Consider the following 23,328-nt stretch of genomic DNA (forward strand, 5'->3'; position numbering starts at 1 on the left):
GATGGCCATATAAGGATATCTCCACCAGCATTTTAACTACCATGCAACATAAAGAATAATGGCTTGGTCAATCCTTACCTTTCAAGAAAGGGTCGGTCAGTGTCTGAGCAGTTTAACAAGGCTCATCAACTACAAAATGACGACCAAATGTTTTTAGGCAACTTTTCATCGAAACCATTTAAAAAAAATAAAAGGCAAATCCGAGTATCACAAACCAGTCAGCTAGTTCAAAATAATGCTCTTAAGAACATTAATTGACTATGAACCCAACTTCTGGATTGCATTGATTACCTGCTGCATGATCATGCCAGTGGGACTCAAAGGGCCTCTGTTGAATCTGTCATCCAGTGCAGATAACCATGGGCATCCTTGATGTGTTGTGAATACAGACAGGCACTTTGTAAAACCTTGGGTGCCAATGAGGCACCAAATGGCATGTCCTTATACCGATTGCTTTGTCTTTTGAAACTGAACCAGAATCTCCAATGCCATTCCTAAATAGCGATATAAAGTTAGTCATCTATACATCCACAGCTGCTAGCCAGTCTCCTATTGCCTGAATAATCACAAGAACTGTACCTCTATTTTTTTCTATGAACAAATAGCTTACAACTCGGAAGGCAAGTACTTAAGCTGTTGTTTACCAACATCCCAAGCCTTCTAGATAAAACTTCCAAAGCAGCAGTCCCCCCACCCCAAACTTCACCATCCAAAGTCCTTGAACACTTTACCTCCCAAATCCATGTCCTTTTCTCTAGGAATCCCATTTTCAAAATCTTTACAATTAAGTTTCTGTCCTTGCCAAAGCAATCAAATGGCCCTAACCAAGTCAGAAATGGAATCCTCTATGACTGGGAAATAGTCACACCCATCCTCTTTGTCAGGGTTTAATGCGATGAATTGTAACATTGTAAATTAATTTGGGAGCTGCAGACATATTCAAGGACTTTGAAATAGAAAAGGTTAGAAACAAGCTTGTGATTAGCAGGATCAAAAGTAGATGGAGATTGTTTCTGAGTGGCAAGCCCTTTCTAGACTTGAAACAAAATAAAGTACATTCGAGGAATAAGAACCATGTACGTGATTAGTTTGTGTTGGGCATGGGCAGGTCTAATTGGAGTCAGGTCAAGGGAGCTAGATGGCAGTCTCAGAGGGGAAGAGCAAGGATGCAAAGAAGCCTTCTCAACATGTCCTTCCAACTATAAATGAGGTTCTTGCATCTCCAGGTCTTTCTGTTCCCTCTTTAAAATTGTAAATGTGAGTGCTGATAGTTACAAAGTAGTATTGGATGGCCATATCTTAAGTTTGTCCATTTCAAAACCCATCTGAATGGATGTAGTGGTTCAAAGTCACAAACATTAAATAAACATTTACAAAGATGTACTAGTCACAAACAGGATCTGGATGGAACAACGAGAGGAGTTCAAATTTGACAAGATAACATTGACTTGCCGATAGAATGGCATGGAATGGCTTAGAATGGCACAGAACCAATTCAGTTTGTTGCAAAATGTAGGGATTTGAGCAGCAATCATTTGTGGTACATCTGGGCATTGTCCTGACTGAAAGGGATAAGAAGCGGAGAATCTGGCAAAAGCACAAAAGTTGATGTAAGTGTGCAACGGAGCCATGTACTGAACCTAGACATTGGCAAAGGAGAACAGAAAATCTGTAGATGAAACAATAACAACTATGAACCATACAGTTAAGTGCATGATTAACCCACGTTCAGTGACGTTGGAAGGACATGTCTAGACAAGGGGAAAAAAGCATAAATGGAGTGGGGCCAGTTGCAAGAGTTTTGAGCTGCCAGTTATGAGTAGTACTAACAAAAGGAAATAGCCACATTAATTTGCAGCAGTCACATTTAACATTTGTGTCTCTTTAGGGCTGCTTAAGCTTAGTATAGAGAATCTTTTTTCAAATGTGGATACAAAAAAAAGTTATTTTGATACATGAATTACATAAGAAGGGCAAATCTCTTGACCATAAAAAAACAAAAATAAGCAAAATATAACTGATTTGGTAGGACTTTGAGGTGCAATTCATCCAGATAAGGCAAATATTGCTTGAACCCTCCTTTGTCTGGATACCTCAGGAGTGGAACTCATTGCTTTTATATTTTATTTGGGCCATCTTCTGTTACCAAGCTGCATTTTTATTATAAACCATTTTTGTGAAATCGAGCTTGCATAATTCCGGAACCATTGTCGACGGGTCAGGGGTTTCTGGCACAACCAACATCAAGGATAAAATTTAGCCTTTGAATATAATTTTGATAAAGTTTTAATTGCTGACATGGCACCACTCATGGATTCTTTGCGGAATTCTTAGTGCAAGGGAAAATTCAATGCAGCCAATGCAGTGGGAGAATAGATAATAATGATGATTCAATGAGGATGTGCAATCTTTTGGGGGGATCTCTACAACCAATCGAAGGCTAAATCATATAAGACACAATGTAGTTTTTCATTATGGATTAATTGAAAAAATATGCACATCATCAATCTAACAATTGAGAAGTTTTTCACTCAGTTAAACATCACAAGTACACCAATGTACTCTACTGCTGAAATACTTGATAATTCAGTCTCTGGTAAATGCTACAGCAAACATATTGTTCAGGATTTATTCCTCTGTGATACAATGTCGGTCAGGCCAATATACTTACAAATGACCAACATTTTCTCCACTAATGTCAATTTTGCAAATCATTTCTCTTATTTGCATTTAAAATTATTTCACTACTTAAGAGAATACGAATGGTAGTTGACTGCCATATAGTAACCTGTTAAATTACTGCTTTCAAATAGATTTGTAAACTGGCTAATATCTTCAATTATCTTGTAATCCAAGTGCTTTTTATTCACTGGTGCTCTAATTTGTTAACTTCATTTCATGGGTTTCACCAAGTACGGGGATCACTGGGCGGCACGGACTTGGAGGGCCGAAAAGGCCTGTTTCCGGCTGTATGTATATGATGATATGATATGAAGTGGCACCAGGAGCTACATTCTCGGACAAATTCTGGAAAGGAGAACTTGGATGGGATGATTTTGGAAACATAAAATCACTTTGGTGGTATAATCACCAAGAAAGATTTCTAGAGAGACAAAGTTTTGATCAATTTGTAAGAGGTTGATCAATTTGCACAACCTTATTAACTGAGTGAACCAAATGGGCTCAATTGGCTAAGGTGTTATTTTAATGTATTCAGTGTCAACCTGCAAAAGGGGTTTCCTAATGTCCACTGTGCAGCTACAGGTCCTGAAGAATATGAAAGAAGCTTGTAATGGAATACCTAAATTTGTGAGCACTATTGTAAATTTGGATGTCAATTTAATGTTCAAGATTCACCATCACTGCTAGAAACAGCCCAAACCATAGAAAATGTTCGAGAGAATGAGTCTCAGCTCTTGCACTCTCCAGGGCCAACAGTCTAAACAAAGGTAGCATGGCTGCTTCGGAAGAAAAAAATCCATGAACATTGTTATATATAATAAAAAATTTGTGGTTCGATGAGAAGAATGAACACCACTTCTCAGGCCAAACCAGGAAGAGATCCACAGCACAGTGCTGTTAATCCAAAGTATAGCAAAGTCATCTATTTATTTTATATTCTACATGAATGTACATTTATTTAACCTCATAAATGCAAATTGAAAATTTGATGATGTTTTTAATTAAATCTTTTAAACTGAATTCTGGAAATCTTAATATCTCTATCACTATGCTCCCAAGTAGATTATTTTAATGTATAAGCTCACCTCGATTGTCACCAGAACCTTCACTCCTTCGAGCATCAGGATTGTTCTGAATTGTGCCGTTTTTCACTTGCTGCAGGCGCCTGGTAAGTTCTTCTTCTGTAATTTCCCCTTCAAAATACAATTAGGATAGATACCCTGAACAAAGCCATTACATTTATCACAAAGGTTCTGATCACAAGCTCACAATACTAAAATTGCCATCACCATTTTAGTGTGTTATTTTATATTGTTTTTGATGGCACTTTGAATGGCAAATTTTAAGGAGCAGCCAGTTAAAATTAAAATTATTAAAATTAATACAGTATCATTGGATTATTGTGCCAAAACCAAGCTTATGGTATATTTACACACAAGCATAGTGTTACCAATAAAAAATATCAATACAAAAAAACAGCAAGAGTGATCCTCACATTCCCTCCCTCTCTAGCCGAGGATGAGAGGCCAATTATAATATTCAAAATTCCACTGCCGTGATCAGATGATGTCTCAAACATTACACATTTTTAAGCTATTCACTTTAACCAGAGGACCTTTGTCAAAGGCATACATAATTTTAGTATATTTAATCAAATCTTAGGGGAAATTATTTCTAATGCAACATTTATCTTACAATCTTCTGTAAAAGATCTATTCTTATCCATCTGCCTAATCCAATGATTCTGATTGATCTGAAACTGCATCACAAGATGCAAGACTGTCGTATAGATCAATGAGATTTTGTTTGTTAAAGCAGTACTGCAAATCGAGTGCTTAAAATACTCAAATTAGGTGGCAACTGTGGAGAGAGAAAAAGTTAATATTGCAGATCAATGACCTACTTACGAAATGGAAGTTAAGATGCAAAAGGATGGAAGGGAAGGAAAGAAAGGCCTGTGGTAGAATGGAAGGTAGACAAAATGAAATGGCAAAAGGTATCATAAATAAGAACCCAAAAGTAAATGACGAGTCTGGATTGCATGCCACTCAAAACTGCAACACCAAATTAATATTCAACTGAACTGTTGAATTTAGTAAGCAGTAAAGTGCAAGATAAAAAGAATTAGCAGCAACTTATTCTTCCCCCTTTACTGTTTCCATTAGGCTTCCTATGTTTGTTCAATGATGTAATGAGAGAGCAGTGAAACAACCGCAGGACCCACTTTCATCGATTTATCACCGAAAGCATTGGGTGATGCGATATGCCGTTTATATGGACTAACTATTCATAACACGATGCTAAATCAGCTTGTTCTAATTTGAGTTCGCTATGTGTATGCAGATCACATGGTTTCCTAAAAAGCCAGAATTCCATTTGTATCTCCATACTTTTGTTCCAAACTGATGTTGAGTACACAAATTGCACCCAGTCTGATCATGATTTGTTTTTAATCCCCTCCATGTTACTCCATGGGAGCTCGTATCCAAGGAAAGGACTTCTATCGCATTTGTGACCATCTTCACAAAAGGACACAAGTCCAACTCCAATAACTAGAGGGTCTACCAGCTGTCTGCTTCAGATAAAATCTTCGTCAGGGTACTCTACAACTGCCTCTTATTGGCTAAAGAATCAGCATAGATTAACATATCTGGTGGGACAGTTGACAACATTATGATCAGGAAACACTCAGAAAAACTGTATGGTGCAGCCAAAACAATTACATATGGCCTTTTACAATTTTATTAAAACTTTCAACTCCATCTTGGCAACCATAAATATCCACGTCCAATTTTGCTCATGCAAGCCCCGTTTACCAGTGGGCCTACCACAGGACCACTCAGTAAAAGTCAGTGTCAAACAAGGCTACACCATTGCCCCACTTTTCTTAATATTTCTTCCTTCAATGTTGCATCTCACCTCCAACAACCTCTGATGAGAGTGGAGTTAATTTTCAGAACTAATGGAAGCTGTGACACCTACAATCTAGAACCTAGTTAACCCAGATCTCTGGTCAAGTGGCATTACTCAGACCATGCTTGTTTGCATAGACAGAGAACCAAGCTCCAAACCATTGACAATACTTTCACTGAAGCATATGAAAGGATCAGTCTCACACTCTTCGTCTGCAAGCCAAAGGTCCACAACCAGCTAGCCACTGCATACCATGTTGGCCTCCAATAAAGGAATATGGAAAATGTGGATTGCTTCCCATTTCTCAGGAATCATCCTTCAGCAAGGAAAGACATTATTGATGGAATTCACCAATGTGTAAACAGACACTAGTTGAAGATCCAGACCCGTGTCCAGATCCAGTGTGTGCCTGCCTTCCTTTGCTTTACCTCCATGTCAGGGAATTTGTTAGCAACCAATACCTATCACAAGCCCACAGACTGCCACAGTTAACTTGACCATACTTCCTCCCGCCCAGCTTCCCAAAAGGACCAAATTCCATTCCACCTGTTCCTTAGGCTCCGTCATATTTATTCGAGACACCTTTGTCCATAATCATGGCTTTCTTTCTAATAGAGCTCTTACCAAACACACAACACACAGCATTCACTTGTGCAACTGCAGGAGTTGAAACACTTGCTGTTTTACATTTTCTCACCACCCAGGTACCCAAACGTCTTCTCAGTGAAGCAGTGATTCACTTGCACCTTCCAACTTGCTGAAGATATGATCTCCTCTCGCTGGCAAAAAAAAAAAAACCCGATTGACTGCTTTGTTGACCGCAAGATTGAGCACCTTGATTCAGTCTGTAAGATGACAGTGAGCTCCCAGTCTCCTTTCCATGCTGACCTCTGTCATTAGCCTTCTATGCTCTTCCAGTGAAGTCCAATGTAAGCTCAGTGAACAACATATCATTCATCTCACAATTCTGCAGAACCTCAAGATTTAATACTGAATCCAGTTATTTCCAGATAACCTGACCTTCCTGTGTCAAAATGTCAGATTTGATATAAAGTTGTCCTCTATTACCCTCTCCCAGGCTTCAACACAATCTGCATCATCTGGCCGATTTTCAACTTCATCATATCACACACATGAATTGCATTCTTTCCCAAGTACCCTCGTCTGCAACTTGAAAAGACCCATATTTCACATTTTTCCAGTCTTGATTTAAGATAATCATCCTGAAACACCAACCCTTTTTATTTCCACAGCTGACTGGCCATAAACAGCTCCAGCCTTCGTTTTTTCTCTCTCAGATTTCTAGCATCTGCATTTTTTGCTTTTCAATTACAATCCTCGACTATTTACCTACTTAAAATCTTTCCAAATAGTGAACAATTTTGATAACCATTAAATGTCAGCCTCAAGAACCACCCCCCCCCCCCCCCCCCCACCAAGTTCCACATAACATTATAAAGGGAAACTGGTGCACATTCTCCAGATTACAAGCAAAATGGAGAAGTTGACCCACCAGAAAGCACTATGGAGAAGTCATTTCATTCTGATTTTGAAACATATAAGATTTTTAAGGGATTGGACACATTAGAGGCAGGAAACATGCTCCCAATGTTGGGGGAGTCCAGAACCAGGGGCCACAGTTTAAGAATAAGGGGTAGGCCATTTAGAACAGAGATGAGGAAAAGCTTTTTCAGTCAGAGAGTTGTAAATCTGTGGAATTCTCTGCCTCAGAAGGCAGTGGAGGCCAATTATTTGGATGCTTTCAAGAGAGAGCTAGATAGACCTGTTAAAGATAGCAGAGTCAGGGGATATGGGGAGAAGGCAGGAATGGGGTACTGATTGTGAATGATCAGCCAGGATCACATTGAATGGCGGTGCTAGCTCGAAGGGCCGAATGGCCTACTCCTGCACCTATTGTCTAATCAGGCAAAGTTTTACACTAGAACTGCAATTAAGTGTTGCATTGCATCCTGAAGTATAATCAAATAATATTCTGCAAAATCAACGACAGGTTTACAATTATAGGTTTGAAACTGCAACTATACTTTGCACAATTTCCACAACCGCATTTAGATGAACCAGCAACATGAGGAAAAGGCAAACACAACAACAACACTAGAGCTTTATGATTGCTGCCGTTGAAAGAGCAAATGTTCTTAATATGTTGGAGTGAAAATTGTTGTTTCACCCACCTAAGTACAAGAAAGGTTGCACACAGAAGAAAATGTGAGAACAGAGGAAGTTTTGCACAACATGCCACTCATGTAATTCCAGGAAACGTCACTTCAACCTTTACATCTGATGTATTAAAATGGGAGTTTACTTGCCTACTTACCACATACATTTACCTTTCACTCCTCACACCCAGGTAAAACAAACTATGCTCCACATGACTCCCACCTGACCTGAAGCTTTTATTTTGGCCTTATCCTGATCACCTGTGGCTCTTCAGTGATGGCCCAGGGCCCTGGCCAGATCCCACTCGACCTGAAAGCTGAAGTGTGCTTGGGTGGATCACTCTTTTGACCCAAAAGCTACCCTGTAGAGGAAAACAGAGGAAGACAGACAGAAGGAAGCAAGAAAGAACAAAAACATAAGCAGAGAGAAAAAGGGAAACAGAATGCTACATGTACAAAAAATCAAAAAGGGGATGGGAGAAATTAAAAGAAAGCAGACAAGCAAAGGAAACAAACTCATAAGCAATGCTGAGATGAGAGGAAAATATCATATATTAAATATACTAACATACATGTTTCATGTGCAATGAGGCTCTTCCATTTCTAAGGATTTTAATAAGTAACGAGTGACTGACTGTTTCTCTCTGGCATGGAGGAAAACTAATGAGGGAATGAAGATGGTGATGACTGCTGAGGACTTGTGTCCCCAATACAACCATAGCTGTCACCTAGCAGCTGTCTGTCCAGCAAGACTGGCAAATGAAATGGTGTTAACTGTTTATTCACGCTCTTTGCTAAAGAACAGTGTTCCAGCAATATCTGGTACTTAAAAAAATTAATTTGAAGAAACTATTGATAAAACTGCCAAAGAGTTAAAGGCAGGCTTGGGCACATTTCCGGCACAGTTGATCATGCAGCCAAATGACTCAAATGATTTATTTAACAATTCAGGGAAATGGAATAAAAACCACAGCAGCTTCACCCTGTAAAGCCTCAATATATTTTCTGGACTAATGTTGGATATTCAGAATCAGAATCATCTTTATTGTCATCCAAAAAAACAAGTATTTTGGACGAAATTCCATTACCCACAGTCCAACAATAAGAGCAATAAAAATAAGCAATAACACACACAATCACAAACCAACACAAAACAAAAAAAAGAAACAACCATCACAGTGAGTCTGCTCCAGTCACCTCCTCACTGTGATGGAAGGCCAGAATGTCTTTTCTCTTCCCCTGCCGTCTTCTCCCGCGGTCAGGCTGTTGAAGTTGCCACGTTCCAGGCCGCTCCTAGAACGTGGTATTTACATGAACTATGCATTTAAAATAAATGTCTGTCACTAACAGTAGTGCTGATTGATAGAAATATTACCTAATCATATTCACTCGGCCTGTGAATAATACTATCACCACATGAAGCCTTTGAAGTAAACTTGAAGCTAAATTTCAAAAGTGTTGTTCTGTGAACTTTACAAATTAGATTATAAATTAGTCTATTAAAATCTGTTTTAGTTTAGTTTAATTTAGTTTAGAGATACAGCGCGGAAACAGGCCCTTCGGCCTACCGGGTCCGCACCAACCAGTGATCCCCGCATATTAACACTATCCTACACACAGTAGGGACAATTTATACATTTACCAAGCCAATTAACCTACGTACCTGTACGTCTTTGGAGTGTGGGAGGAAACCGAAGATCTCGGAGAAAACCCACGCAGGTCACAGGGAGAACGTACAAACTCCGTAGACAGCACCCGTAGTCGGGATCGAACCCGGGTCTCCGGCCCTGCATTCGCTGTAAGGCAGCAACTCTACCACTGCGCCACCGTGCCGCACAAGTTCTGATTTCATCCATCTTCAGTGTTTTGATATTCAAGTATAGGTGTAACTTATTTGATTGCTTAGGTAACTGTGGACTACAGAACACCAAACCCATATGTGTGGCCAAATTAATAGTTTTTCTTTTAAACCACATCTGACAAAACGGCTAACCCTAATTCTGAATGGGTTAAGAGCTTGCATAGAAAACAGAAAGCACACAAACCAAAGCCATGGAAGGGACAATGTCACTTTTGTGGAGAAACCGTGACCTTTGCTTTCTTCACCATTCCCTCCCATAATCAACCTCCACCCAGACAGCTGCAGATAGACTTTCAATCACTGCGATATGGGGATTAAATAGAACTATTTCCTTTATTCTTAGAAAACTACAGAACGCAAAAAATATATACGTTCTAGTAGCAGTAACAATATTCTCTATACATTTGTACTTTTGTCGATCCAATTCTACTCACTAATTTGCAATGGAAAATACAAATGGAAATCTAGCTTATGCTTAAAATGCACCCAGCTACACAAGGCCACAACATCAATCTAACAGGGAAAGGTCAATCTCTTACATTCTCCAAAGTGATTAAGGAGATTAAGTAATCTCCCCGATAGGCCCCGCGGGACGAGAGAGTGAGGCCGACGATCTGCGCAACTCCCCCTCACTTAAATCCAAGTCAAGCGCAAGTGATGACTTCAATCTCAGCCAGCATAAGGGGATCCCAATCAGTGGTCGAAATAATAAGATTGAAAGCAAAGTCATGGTCATCTTCGAACCCGAAGGACGAACAACAACATCTCCTTAAACACTTTAACTATCTATCCTAATTTCAGGCATTTGTAGATATGTACTATCTTCCATTCTTCTCATTTTGTAGCATCCTAAAATTAATTGTGCATTACCTTCTCTCATTTGCCCTCCATTAACCTAGATTGAATATGCCAAATGGAATTCCATATACCCGTTTACTCCTCAGTTGACCATCCAACTGAAATCTTCTTCCATAGTTTTCAGCACATCTATCAACCACATGGACATTAGTTTCATCTAAAAACATCTTAATGACGACTCCTATTTAAATCTAGTTCCTTGACATATAAACCATAAAAGATATAGTTTGTTAAAAAAAAACACTTCATGTTGCCTTCTCAACATTTTAATTAGTCCTTAGTTGCCTTTTGAAATCCAGTATAAAAAAATAAGTCACATCTGTGGTCAGGAACACAACTGTACATTAAACCTGCTCTTAAAAATTGTTAACTGTAAGTTAAAAAAACACCACTGGACAAATGCATAGTTAAATGCACCCAGCTACACAAGGCCACAACATCAATCTAACATGGAAAGGTCAATCTCTTACATTCTCCAAAGTGATTGCAATCTTTCTACCAGGTCGCCAACAGACAACACAAAAAGAATGTTTTAATATCCACACAATTTTTCTCTCACAGAAAACAAGCAAGGATATTCATTGTATTAGATTGCCCACCTGGTGTACCAAACAGGTTATTATCCCTCATCAGCCTGTATTCCTCTTCACTCAGGTTATTGACAAAATGATAGAAGGCTTCCTCCCGATCTAGGCGGTCCGACTGATGCCTGCGCTGATCTTCATTAGTCGAATGAGTGTCAGCCTCATTTCCTCCACCATCTTCATTAGCAGCATTTTCCATACTGAGTTAAAACAGATTTTACCTGGAGAAAATGGTGTGAAAACAGGGGTTGTAATATATATAGTTTATACATTGATGTTCCTTTTCGTACTCTATAAAAGGAAAGTTTTTAAAGTTCTTTAAAAACATAAATTATCTTTAAAAAGTAATGGCAATGTATTGGGAGCACTCTCAAACCAGACTCGCACTCCAGAGTTTAAATACATGATGCAGATTGGCAATGCAAACAAGCATTGTTTCCTAGATGATGCTTTAAATAGGGGAGTGTTCTCTTAAATGATTTTTTTAAAAGATCCCATTACACCGATGGAGATCTCACTGTTCATAACACAATTAAACTTCAACCAAAATATTGGATCTCGGATTTTATTGCTTCCAGCAGAATTTTTCTGCACTACAGGTTGGTGCATTTGCTTATAATACAGGTATACTTCAAAATTATTTAAACAATATTGACACAATTGATACTTTGGGATGTTGAAATGTAGCAAAGATTCTATAACATTAAAGCTTCCAAAATGTAAACACTAAGTTAAGAGCAGACGTCAGCATTGAACTCTATTCTGACATTGAGATGCCACTGTTGCCTTTTTTCCCCAATAACGGTTGGATGCAGAACAAAATCGTAATCTAGCAAATTTGGCCTTTCACTGATATATATTGTTCAAATGGACAATATCTCAACTGATGTCAACGCAGAATGAGACTTTATAAAGCAGGACCTCTCGTTCCATTTCAGACTGATGTCATAACAGAGTTCTGCTACTAAAATCAGGATGCACTTGCATGATCACATCAATGATATGCAACAATCTCACAATACTAGTAAAGGAAGTGTTAGCAGTGTAGAAATGGCAAATAGCGATGATCTTTTTTCATGGAACGGACAACATAGATTGCAAAAGATAGACACAAAATGCTGGAGTAATTCAGCGGGTCAGCCAGCATCGCTGGAGAGAATGGATAGGTGACGTTTCGGGTCGGGGCCCCTCAATAATTAAAATCATAATTACAGATTGCCAAGGCTTTTGCGAAAGCACAAGGGGAAAAATGCTTGGCTTATTTTCGTATGGTTTACTTGGCTTACAATTAGCATCAATTCAGGAATGAAAAAGAATAATGAGGTAAAACTTAGATTGGGCCTACACACTGTGAAATGTACTTAAGCAAGAGATGAAAGTAATTTTTTGAGGGGACTTGAAAGACTCAAGATAAGACTTGCTGTTTTAAAACTGCAGAATGAATTTCTCTCAGAATAAATTGTGGAATTCTCTACTCTAAAGGGTTGTGGATGTTGAATTATTAACAATGCTCAACACTCAGCCCAAAAGATCACATTTGTGGATTCAACTTCTTCCACCATGGGCATGCTTTACAAAAAATAGGATATTTTGTATTGCAAAAAAAATCCTAAGTTACCTGAACAGCATGCAAATCAAATTGGCATCTTTACCAAAGGAGGAGATATTAGATGGAAGAGAAAACAAAGCATGAATGAAAATTTCGAACTTGCTTTCAATTAAGTAAAATCTCCAGATAGATAGACCAATAAAATTATACACAAAAAACTGGAGTAACTCAGTGGGACAGGCAGCATCTCTGGAGAGAAGGAATGGGTGATGTTTCGGGTCGAGACCCTTCTTCAGTCACTTATTCTTTCTCTCCAGAGATGCTGGCTGTCTCGCTGAGTTACTCCAGGTTTTTGTGTCTATCTTTGGTTTAAACCAGCATCCTCAGTTCCTTCCTATACAAAATAAAATTATATAATTGGTTAAGGATGCAAATTCAAGGTTTATTTATTTTACCAATCCAAAAGAGGTTACAATATTATACTATATTGAAATTATGTTTTATTTATAAAGATTTAGTGCTATACAATACAGTGACATCACAATCAAAAGCAGATTCAGAGACTTCACACCAGCAAAGCAAAACAGTATGGTAGATGCACTTTGACATATTTGCCACTAAAATGCCTGACTGGTTAAATGTGAATCAGATTCCAGGCTTTGTTAATAAATTTATTCTGATCATTTAGGTATTCCAAAAGTATTATTTAATTGAAATGTAATAAAAAGGAACTGCAGATGCTGGTTAATACCAAAGATAGGCAGAAAATGCTGGAGAAACACAGCAGATCAGGCAGCATCTCTGGAGAAAATGAGCAGGTGATGTTTTCCATCGGGTCTCCTCTTCAGACCGATTGTCGGGAGAGGGAGAATGATTTAATTGACAATGTTTTACTTTACACCAGCCCATCTAAAGGAAAAGAATAACAAAATTGATCAATGAATTCAACTTTTTCCAAAACAGCAATAGCCAGGTCATCCGTATAAACTGAAACGCCATTCGGATTATTTCATTAATGCACTGGTAAGCGTTAATTTCAAGTAAAAGATACACAGCCAGACTAGTACATGGTACAGAAATATCAACTCAGAATCAATGAGCTTAAACTCTACCATCAGTGCCCAAAAGGCAGGAGAAATAAGCTGCACGTTGAACCTGGTCCATCATCAAATCAAATAATGGATAACTTCTGCATCAAATCTCTTTGCTCCATTTGCCTCATCATTCAATTCCCTAAATGACCAAATAATATTTTCCCGAGTACTGCCACTGAGAATTCCCCGTTCCATAGAGCGATAAATTTAAGGATTCTGAAGATTCCATGGAACATAGAAAAGGAAAGTCCTCACTAAAAAAAATGACATGAAGCTGTCAAATCTCAAAATTCAACAATGCTATTGTTTGAAAAGCAACAACAGGTAATCCCACCAAGTCAGAATTCCCCAACAGAAGTTACTCATTTAATGTACAATACATATAGATGGTAGGTTAGGCATGTCTGTAACAAAGAAAGACCTTTCTTTCAAAATATATTACCTGGAAAATGTTTTACTCTCTCTTGCCTAAGGAACTTTCTGGGAAGTATTTGTATTTTATTTCTTCCTGTGTCATAAACATCTGCTATTTTTAATCTAAGCTTCATTATAGACATTATGGGCTCAAGGCCTGTTCCTGTTCCACACTGTTTTACGTTCCATTTATTCCACAAGAATACACTCAATTCAAACTCAATAGTAACAGAACTTCACAGCTTTCTTCAGATTCCAGTAATAACATGAGATAAAGTCACGACCCCACCTAGCAAGAAAATATTCCATATCAGGACACAAAGTGCTGAAGTAACTCAGTCGGTCAGGCAGCATCTCTGGAGAATCATCTGTGTTCTGCAGCTGCGGCTCACCGGCAGTCTCTCTGTCTTTTTTTTGTTTTTTGTCTATTGTCATCGTTTAATGTACGTTTTGTTCTATTTTTAACTCTGTATATGTGGGGGGGTGGTGGGGGGGTGGGGGAAACATTTTTTTCTAATCTCCTCCTCAACGGAGATGCGACCTTTACCGTGTCGTATCTCCGTTCGCGCTACGGCCTAACATCGTGGAGTCGGCGGCCTCCAGCTGGGATCGACCTTGAAGACTCCGGTCGCAGGGCCTGGACTTACCATCTCGGAGGCTTCGGCCGTGGGCCCTGCAGACCGCAACATCGGGAGTTCGCAGGTCCCTGGCTGGCGACCGGCTTTCAGGAGCTCCAGCCGTAGCAGCTTCGACCACCCCGAAGCGCGAGGTACGATCGACCCGCTCGCAGGCCCTTCATCGCCCTGCGTGGCCTGGCCGCGGCACTTTCCATCACCCGGTGGGGGCTCAGGACCTTCATCGGCCTGCTCGGCTTGGCCCTCGGACATTCCATCGCCCGGTGGGGGCTTCAAAAGTTGGGAGCCTCGATCGCCTCGTGGCGCCACGGGAGAAGAATGAGGAGATAATGACTTTTCTTTGCCTTCCATCACAGTGAGGGTATGCCTGGAGCAATCACTGTGATGGCTGTTTGTGTTAAAAATTGTATCTGTGTGTCCTGTGCTTTTTGTTGTCTACTGCCGGACCCTGACGTGAGAGGACGCTGGCGCTGTTTGTTCGCCGCTTCTCCGTCAGGATAGTTTGTCTGTTTGTTTTTATGTTATGATTGTTTTTGTAAAGCGCTTTGAGCTCCTGGTAAAGCGCTATATAAAATAAATGCTTATTATTATTATTGTTATTATGAATGCTGCCTGACCCGCTGAGTTACTCCAGTGCTGTGTGTCCTTCATTGTAAACCAGCATCTGCTGCTGCTCGTTTCTCAATATTCCATAAACCCTTGCTTCTCATATGATTTAGTTAAGCATTGAACTCGCACATCAATAACTTTGGGTAATTTGTAAAAGGTTAAAATTTGGTGAATAATGTTTATGGCAGTGTTAACCATTGTTTACTTTTTTATTTTGATTGCATCAGCATTGAATATTCATTTGAGAAACACTACATGCAACATAGAAAAGTGCAGCACAGGAATAGGCCCTTTCGTTCACAATGTCCGTGTCAAAGGAAATGTCAAGATAAACCAACCCCATCTGCCTACTCATCACCAATAGTTCAGTCTGAAGAAGGGTTTCGACCCGAAACGTCACCCATTCCTTCTCTCCCGAGATGCTGCCAGACCTGCTGAGTTACTCCAGCTTTTGTGAATAAAAACCATCGATTTGTACCAGCATCTGGAGTTATCTTCTTATACCAATATCCCTCCATTCCCTGCATACCCGTGTGTCCATCCAATAGTCTCAAACACCACTAGTGTATCTGCCTCCGCCATTACCCTTTCCTGTGCATTCCAGGCACCCACCACCCATGTGAAAAGAAAGTGCCCAACACATCTCTATACTAAAGCTCTTGTTTGTTTGTTTGTTCCTGAACTACAGCCAAAACGGTACATGATAGCGTGACAATTTTAGGCCCACCTTACTCACCGTCGTCCCTTTGGTGCTAATGGAAGAAGTTTAATTGAAATTGGTGTTATATTTTTAAAGTTTTTCACATTTTAAAGTTTAAATCTATCTCCTAGGGAGGGTGGGGGAAGGGAGGGGTTGGGGGGGATAAGGGGGGTTGAGCGGGATGGAGTGGGGGAGAGGGAATAAGAAGGGTTGAGGGGGATGGAGTGGAGGGAGGGAGGGGAGGAGCTGGGGGGAGGGGAGAGAGGGAGAGGGGAGAGAGGGAGAGGGGAGGAGGGAGTGGGGAGTGGGGGGAGGAGGGGTGAGTGGGGGGAGGGGAGGGTGCTGCACCAATGCAGGAGAGGTTTGGGCCCAATGGGTCCACTTGGTCTAGTCTACTTTATACCTTGCCCCTTGCAGCTGTGCCTTCCAGTCTTTGATATTTCCACCCTGTGAAGAAGTTCAGATTGTTTATCGTATCGATGCCTCTCATAATTTAATATACTTCCATCAGGTTTCCCCTCAACCTCCAGCGTTCTACAGAAAACAAGTTATCCAACTTCTCTTTGTAGCTAATAGTTCTTAATCCAGGCATCATTCTAGTAAACCTCTTCTGCACCTCTCAAAAGCCTTCACATCCTATCTGTAATGGGGCAACCAGAACTGCACGCAGTACTCCAAATGCAGCCTAACCTAACTAATCTTTTCTTAACCTGCTCATTTTTTCCAACATAGTCATTAGCATGACTATCCATACCAAAGGTAACACAAATTTTACCTAAAGTGATGCAAAACCAACGTGTATATTTTATGCATTGCAAGCTCATTTACACCAATTTCACATTTTCCTTTCAGTAATCCAATTCCCTGGTAACATTCAAATAGAATTCCATGGTACAATTTAAAGGACAAGGAGATCTCCCTGCTGGCTCAACCAATGTACCAAGTCACATAGTCCCCTGACATCAGTCTGAAGAAGGATCTCGACCCGAAATGTCACCCATTCCTTCTCTCCAGAGATGCTGCGTTACTCCAGCATTTTGTGTCTACCAGATCACATACCTCCAGTCATTCACAGGTTTAAATATTAATTAATGCCTACTTAAGCTCACATTGGCGAGACATTTTACTAAGATGTGCCACACTTATTGATGGTACCTTGCAAATGAACAAATGATTCTCTTTTCAAAGAATAGAATATTGAATTATACCATTCTGGTGAAAGCTAAAGCTGTAAAATCCTGATTAGAATTAGAAAACGTAACATTTTAAAATGTCGATATTGTATAAATGTCTACATTTTCCATTTTATTTAAAAATGTAACATTTAAACTTTCCATTGGGATTCCTATTTTTTCTAATTCTACCTCCAAGATTTCCCCCAATCCTGCCACCTTTTGTCTTAAAATTACTATTTAGCAGGCATTTAGCTGATTCACCTTACTAGAAACTCTCAAATTCTTCAATAATTTGATGATCCGAGTCACCCCTAGTCAAGTGTAATGTTTTTGCATCGCAGTTGAATGAATGAATACGTTTATTGGCCAAGTATGTGCATATACAAGGAACATGCCTTGGTGCTCCACTCACAAATGACAACACAAACATACAGTTAACAATTAAGAATAAAGCATAAACACATCAAAACAATAAGGATACACCATTACGGTCTAAACATGTGGGTGAAAATAAACCAGAGCAAAAAAGAGACTACAGACATTGGTTATTGAGAAGAACTATCACTCGTGCAAAAAGAAAAACTATCACTCGTGAGGGCTACCTGTAATGCCACACTTTATCTAGCTTCACAAACAATTTATACAGGACCTTTGAAAAAACTTCACTGAATTATTTGCCCGTTTAGATCTAATCACTTGCAGTGTGTAGTGATTGCCTGAACTTTTATTGAAAAAAGCTAATGATGATCAAGTAGGAAAGAAATCTAACAGTGAACAACTGACAAAGCAAAAAATAATATTGCTAAAAGTAACTTTTGATAATCTGCAAGGTGCAAAGATGGCTTATTACCAAAATGAGCACTCTACCATACAATTCTTTTTTAATCCACAAAGCAAAATGCTTAGTCCCAAAATAAAAATGATTTGTAGCAAGCAACTTTACATATTAAAAAATATGCATTATGAAATTGAAAGTTACATTTGAGTAAATTATGATACTTTAATTTCTACCTTAATCATGTTTGCCTGTCCCGCTAAGTTTCTTCAGCATTGTGTACATGTTCCTATCTATATTTAATCACATACAATGTTTAAGAAACTAATTTAAAATATTCTCTCAACCTGGTGTCCTGTCAATAGAATTTTATAATGTTCTAGTCTGCTCAGAAACATTGATTACATCATAGCTTCTGAATGCCAGGAATCTCCAAGAAATGTCACTTGACCACAACTGACGTCACAAAAGGGAAGTTCACACCACAGCACTGATTGAGAAGCTTTCTTCAAGAACAGTAGTAAGTATCAGACTAGAAAAACACATCAATAAACTGCTTACATGTATACAACCTTAGAGGTTTCTGCGCTACTTCGATGACCTATTTATTCTTATGCGATTAAGTCGTATATCCAATGCAGAGATGGATAGATATTTGGATGCTGAAGGGAAATCAGCAGGGAAGTGCCCAAGAATAGCCACAATATTGCTGAATGGTGGCACAGGCACCACCATTTAAGCAGTAAAGTACATTCAGCAACAACCTTAATCTGAGTATCATATTCTAGTATTCTCTATGCAATGTCAGGGCATGATTAGTTTGTCATTAGGTTAAGTGAACTTAGCTGGCCAACTGTGAGCTGAGGTAAGTACTGGTCATAGAATCAAATGTGCAGAATTAACTCATCAAATTCATCTCTGAAGAAGCTCTGCTGACCTTGCAATCTTATGGTTATTACTTGGATCACACCAATTTCTTAAAAACAAAGTATATAAAAGAGCTCTTGAAAGCATTGGCAGTCACGACTATGTAGCATGCTCAGAGTATTCTGAAACATTGTTCTTTATTTTCCCATCAGATGTATTAATTTTCTACTGTGAACTACCATTTTTCTAGCAACCAATCAATTAAATTCTGGTAATCATTTTTATACCAAACAAAAAATATTCACGAAGCGTATCCAAATGTAGCTCAAATAAATATACAAAATAACTTACACAAAAATGAGTTGCTGAAAATGCTAATGTCACAGCCAGGAAGGTAGCAGACATTTTAGATAAAAATCTCAATATGTTTGAAACACATAGAAAGTGAGGCAGCACATGTGGAAAGGGAAATAAGAGGGTTATTTTTTTTAACTTATAGACCCTTTACCAGAACTTGGAAAGAGGGAAGAGAGATAGCATTAAATTGCACAAAAAAAATGGGACGGTATGGATAGGACCAGAATGTGTGTGTTCGGCTCAGGCCAGGGTTACTGCAAGGATCAAATGTCAATGGGGTAGGCAGAGGGAGACAAAATGCGATGTGGTGCAATAGCTGATTAAAGTCTGCGAATGAATACTGATGGGAAAACCATCATTACATTCACAAACTGCGAAAAACAGATTTCATAAAAGTCCCAATATTGTTGCCAGTGATTCGGACTTTCTCTGCAGGCAACTCTTTCTCTAGCATGATCAAGAAAAGGCAAGACCTAACAGGATGGAGGTATTTTTGAACATTTGTTTTTGCAGTAAAATAATTTGGAATTCATGGAAATTTTATGGCATAGGAGGCACCATATTTTTTAAAGAGCAAGCTAATTGTATACCACCTTCCAGCACTTAATTTGTAGCCCTGTAGGTCATGGCTGTTGGGGAGATGCACATCCTGGCACTCGTCAAACATGGCAACGGTCTGTGCCTCCCCCATGCTTCCAGACTTTCAATTCCAGATGAAGATAGACATAAAATGTTGGAGTAACTCAGCGGGACAGACAGCATCTCTGCGGAGAATGAATGGGTGACATTTCGGGTCAGGACCCTTCTTCAGACTGAGAGTGACGGGAAAGGGAAATGAGAGATACAGATGGTGATGCAGAGAGATTTAGAACAAACTAGACCAAGTGGTCCCGTTGGGCCCATTCCTCATAGAGGGGGAACAGGGAAGGGGAGAGTGTGTCGTCACTGAGTGAGCCCTGGACTCAAAGCCTCTCCTGTATTGGTGTAGAACCCTCAACTCCCTCCAGTCAATCCCCCTTATCCCCCCCTCCTCCCCCCACTGACCCACTCCATCCCCCCTACCCCCCCCACTTGTGCCTCCCCTGCCCCCACTCCCCCAGCCCTGCCTCCACCCCCATTCCCCCCTCCCCACCCCACCCCTATTCCCCTCTCCCTCCCCCCACCTCCCTCCCCTCCCCCCACCCCCACTCTCTCCTGCCCCCCACTGTGCCCCTTCCCCCACACCCCCTCACATACACACGGTCAGAGAGTTTTAGTAATATATATAGATAGATGAATAAAAGATATGCAAAAAAGTAACGATGATAAAGGAAACAGGCCATTGTTAGCTGTTTGCTAGAGAGCGAGAAGCTGGTACGACTTGAGTGGGGGAGGGATGGAGAGAGAGGGAATGTAAGAGTTACTTGAATTTGGAGAAATCAATATTCATACTGGGTTGTAAGCTACCCAAGCGAACTATGAGATGCTGTTCCTCCAATTTACGTTTAGCCTCACTCACTTTCAATTCCAGACTCCTGGTATCCTCCAAGGGATAAAAAAAAAAACTTTCCTCATTTACCCCCACTAAACCATCCACTTCTACTTTCGGACCTTTCATCTAAATAGTTCCTTCCAAATTATTCTTTGTTGGGCTTCATTGTTTTATACTCCTTAATTATGCACCCTTTCAGTATCATTCAGAACAAAGGAAATAACTGCCAAGAAACAAAAGCAACCCATCCAATCTCTTTCCAAAAGTCTTCCAATCCTGACAATATCCACGTACATTTCCCACAAAAAAAACCCCAAGACAATCACATCTTACCTGTCGTGAGATAACCAGAACTGTGTAAAATACAACTGGCGTGGCCTAACAAGCTTATGTACAATTCTTGTAAAACCTTCCTGCTCAGTTACCAGAGAATTATTAAGCAAATATATTTGACAGTGGAGATGTAATGAGAAATGCTAAAGCAGGATTTTAAAACAGTAAATGCAGTTAGTGTAATTAACTACACAAAGATTGTGTTTTTGGCAAAGAATAATTCTACAATAAATTATCCCAAATTCCTATGTTTTTCAACAAAACAACTGTACAGATTTTCAATTATCCCCAATTCATACTTTGTGGAAGGATGAATAAAAACACAGTTCTGTATATCCTCAATGGCAACTTTATGATAATTAATTTCTCCAAGCGCAAGAACTAATTCAAGATGCCCCGATCACAGACTTCAGTACTTAAGTTAAAAACTTCCAACAAAGCTACATTTACTTGCTTCCGATACATTATGCTGGGAGATTAAAAGACATGTTCAGAGGGACATGTTTATTTTTGCACATAAATCACAAAAAATTAACATGCAGGTAATTAGTTAACAAGTAATTTGTAATTAATTTACTTAACAAGTAATTAATTGTTAACATAATTAGGAAGGCAAATGCTAAACTGGCTTGCAAGCCAGAGGATAAGAGTACAAGAGGAGAAGCAACTTGCTCCAATTACAAGTCCCTGGTTGTACATGGAATATTGGATACTTGTCTGGTCTCCGTACCCAAGGGAGGATTAAAGGGAGCACAGAGGTTTGGTAGATTGATTCCTGCCATGGAGGATTTATCATAAGGATATACAAGGCAGATTGGGCCTATATTCTCCATTTTAGAAATATGTGATTAAAAAACACAGCAAAACATCTACAATTCCAAGGCATTTGACGGTCGATGTGGAGATGATGCTTCCGTTGCCTGCGCTGTCGAGCATCAGTTATCTGAGTCACAAAATTATGGACAAAAGGACAAAGTGCTGGAGTAACTTAGCAGGTCAGAAAATGTCTCTGGAGAACATGGATAGGTGACGTTTTGGGTCAAGACCCTTCTTCAGACTGATTATGGGAGGAGAGGAAAGCTGGAAAAGGAGAGAGGCACGACAAAGCTTGGCAGGTAACATAGGCCATAGGGAAGGGGGATTTTCTGACAGGCAGATAACAAGGTGAAGCCAAGTGGAGGAAAGTAGCAGGGGAGGGCGAAATAGGTGGGAGTCCAGGAGGGTTGGGAATGGAGAGGGGGAGAGTAGTTAGAGGTAACCAAAAATTGGAGAATTCAATGTTCATTCCATTGGGTCAGTGTCGGTATGGGAATAGGAAGTGGCTTCACAATCTCTAACTGTTCTGCCTGACTCGCACCTATGGCAACTGCTCTGCTCTTGACCATCCGAACGCAGATGATGGTGAACACAGCCTAGTCCATCCCAGGCTCGTCAACCTCTTCCATCCATTACCTGAAATATCACCTATCCACGATCTCTAAAGATGCTGCCTGATCTGCTGAGTTACTCCAACATTTTGTGACTTATTTTTTACTCTTACTATTAACTCTACCTCAGTCTGTTATTCCATTATTGTACTTTAAAACTTTATGCACTGTTTTGAATTGCACTACAATATTGTATAATTTTGTTGCTTTGCCCTTGTCATTGTATTTATTATTGTATTTATCATTAATGTATATTATATACTCTGAGTTTGAAGTGAATTGAGATTTATTTGCAGCTTGGTGGATATGACAAACTAATCTGAATCTATGAAGGCTCAATTACTGAGGATATTAAGACAAAGTTTGACAGATATTTAAATTTTAAGGGAATTGCAGTTAAAAAGGTTACCACTGGAAAGTGGCACCAGGCTAGAAGATCCGCTATCCCTAGTGAAAAGTGAAATTAAAAAGACCAAAACTCCAATCAAATATCTAGCCAGTTTTAGAATTGGATTTTGACTCACCAAGGGACATAAGTTGGATAGGAACACTACCGAATTAAAAGCCAATTGAAGCAGCAGGGATAGATACACTACTCCAACAATCTGGAAGAGCCACAATGTTCAAAATCCGATTTGGTGGAAACCTAGAAATTATTCCCTTATTAGGCCAATTTTACCTACCTCTAACAATCTTTTCCATCTGGATGAAATCTATAAAATGTGAATAAGATCATATTTTTAAAATTCAGGATTCTCCGTTCGGCTGGACTTTTTTACTGTTCAATCTGTTTTTTACAGGGCTAAATAGAACTAAAGGAAAAAAAATCAAAATTAAATAAGGACTC

At 39.5% G+C, this 23,328-nt stretch overlaps 1 protein-coding gene across 2 annotated transcripts in view; it reads right to left on the reverse strand.

Annotated features, from left to right (window-relative positions):
• The window catches only part of rlim (ring finger protein, LIM domain interacting), a 45,465-nt gene that overhangs the window by 20,364 nt on the left and 1,773 nt on the right, over window positions 1–23,328 (reverse strand). For both annotated transcript variants that reach the window (XM_078412113.1, XM_078412112.1), the window contains exons 2-3: window positions 11,091–11,296; window positions 3,768–3,875 (exon numbers count right to left, since the gene is read on the reverse strand). In XM_078412113.1, the coding sequence (XP_078268239.1) occupies window positions 3,768–3,875; window positions 11,091–11,274 (292 nt within the window). In that variant the 5' untranslated portion in view covers window positions 11,275–11,296. The remainder of the gene's footprint in view (window positions 1–3,767; window positions 3,876–11,090; window positions 11,297–23,328) is intronic.

The sequence above is a fragment of the Rhinoraja longicauda genome, chromosome 15 (genome assembly GCF_053455715.1).
Source record: "Rhinoraja longicauda isolate Sanriku21f chromosome 15, sRhiLon1.1, whole genome shotgun sequence".
In the NCBI taxonomy this organism is placed as follows: domain Eukaryota; kingdom Metazoa; phylum Chordata; class Chondrichthyes; order Rajiformes; family Arhynchobatidae; genus Rhinoraja; species Rhinoraja longicauda.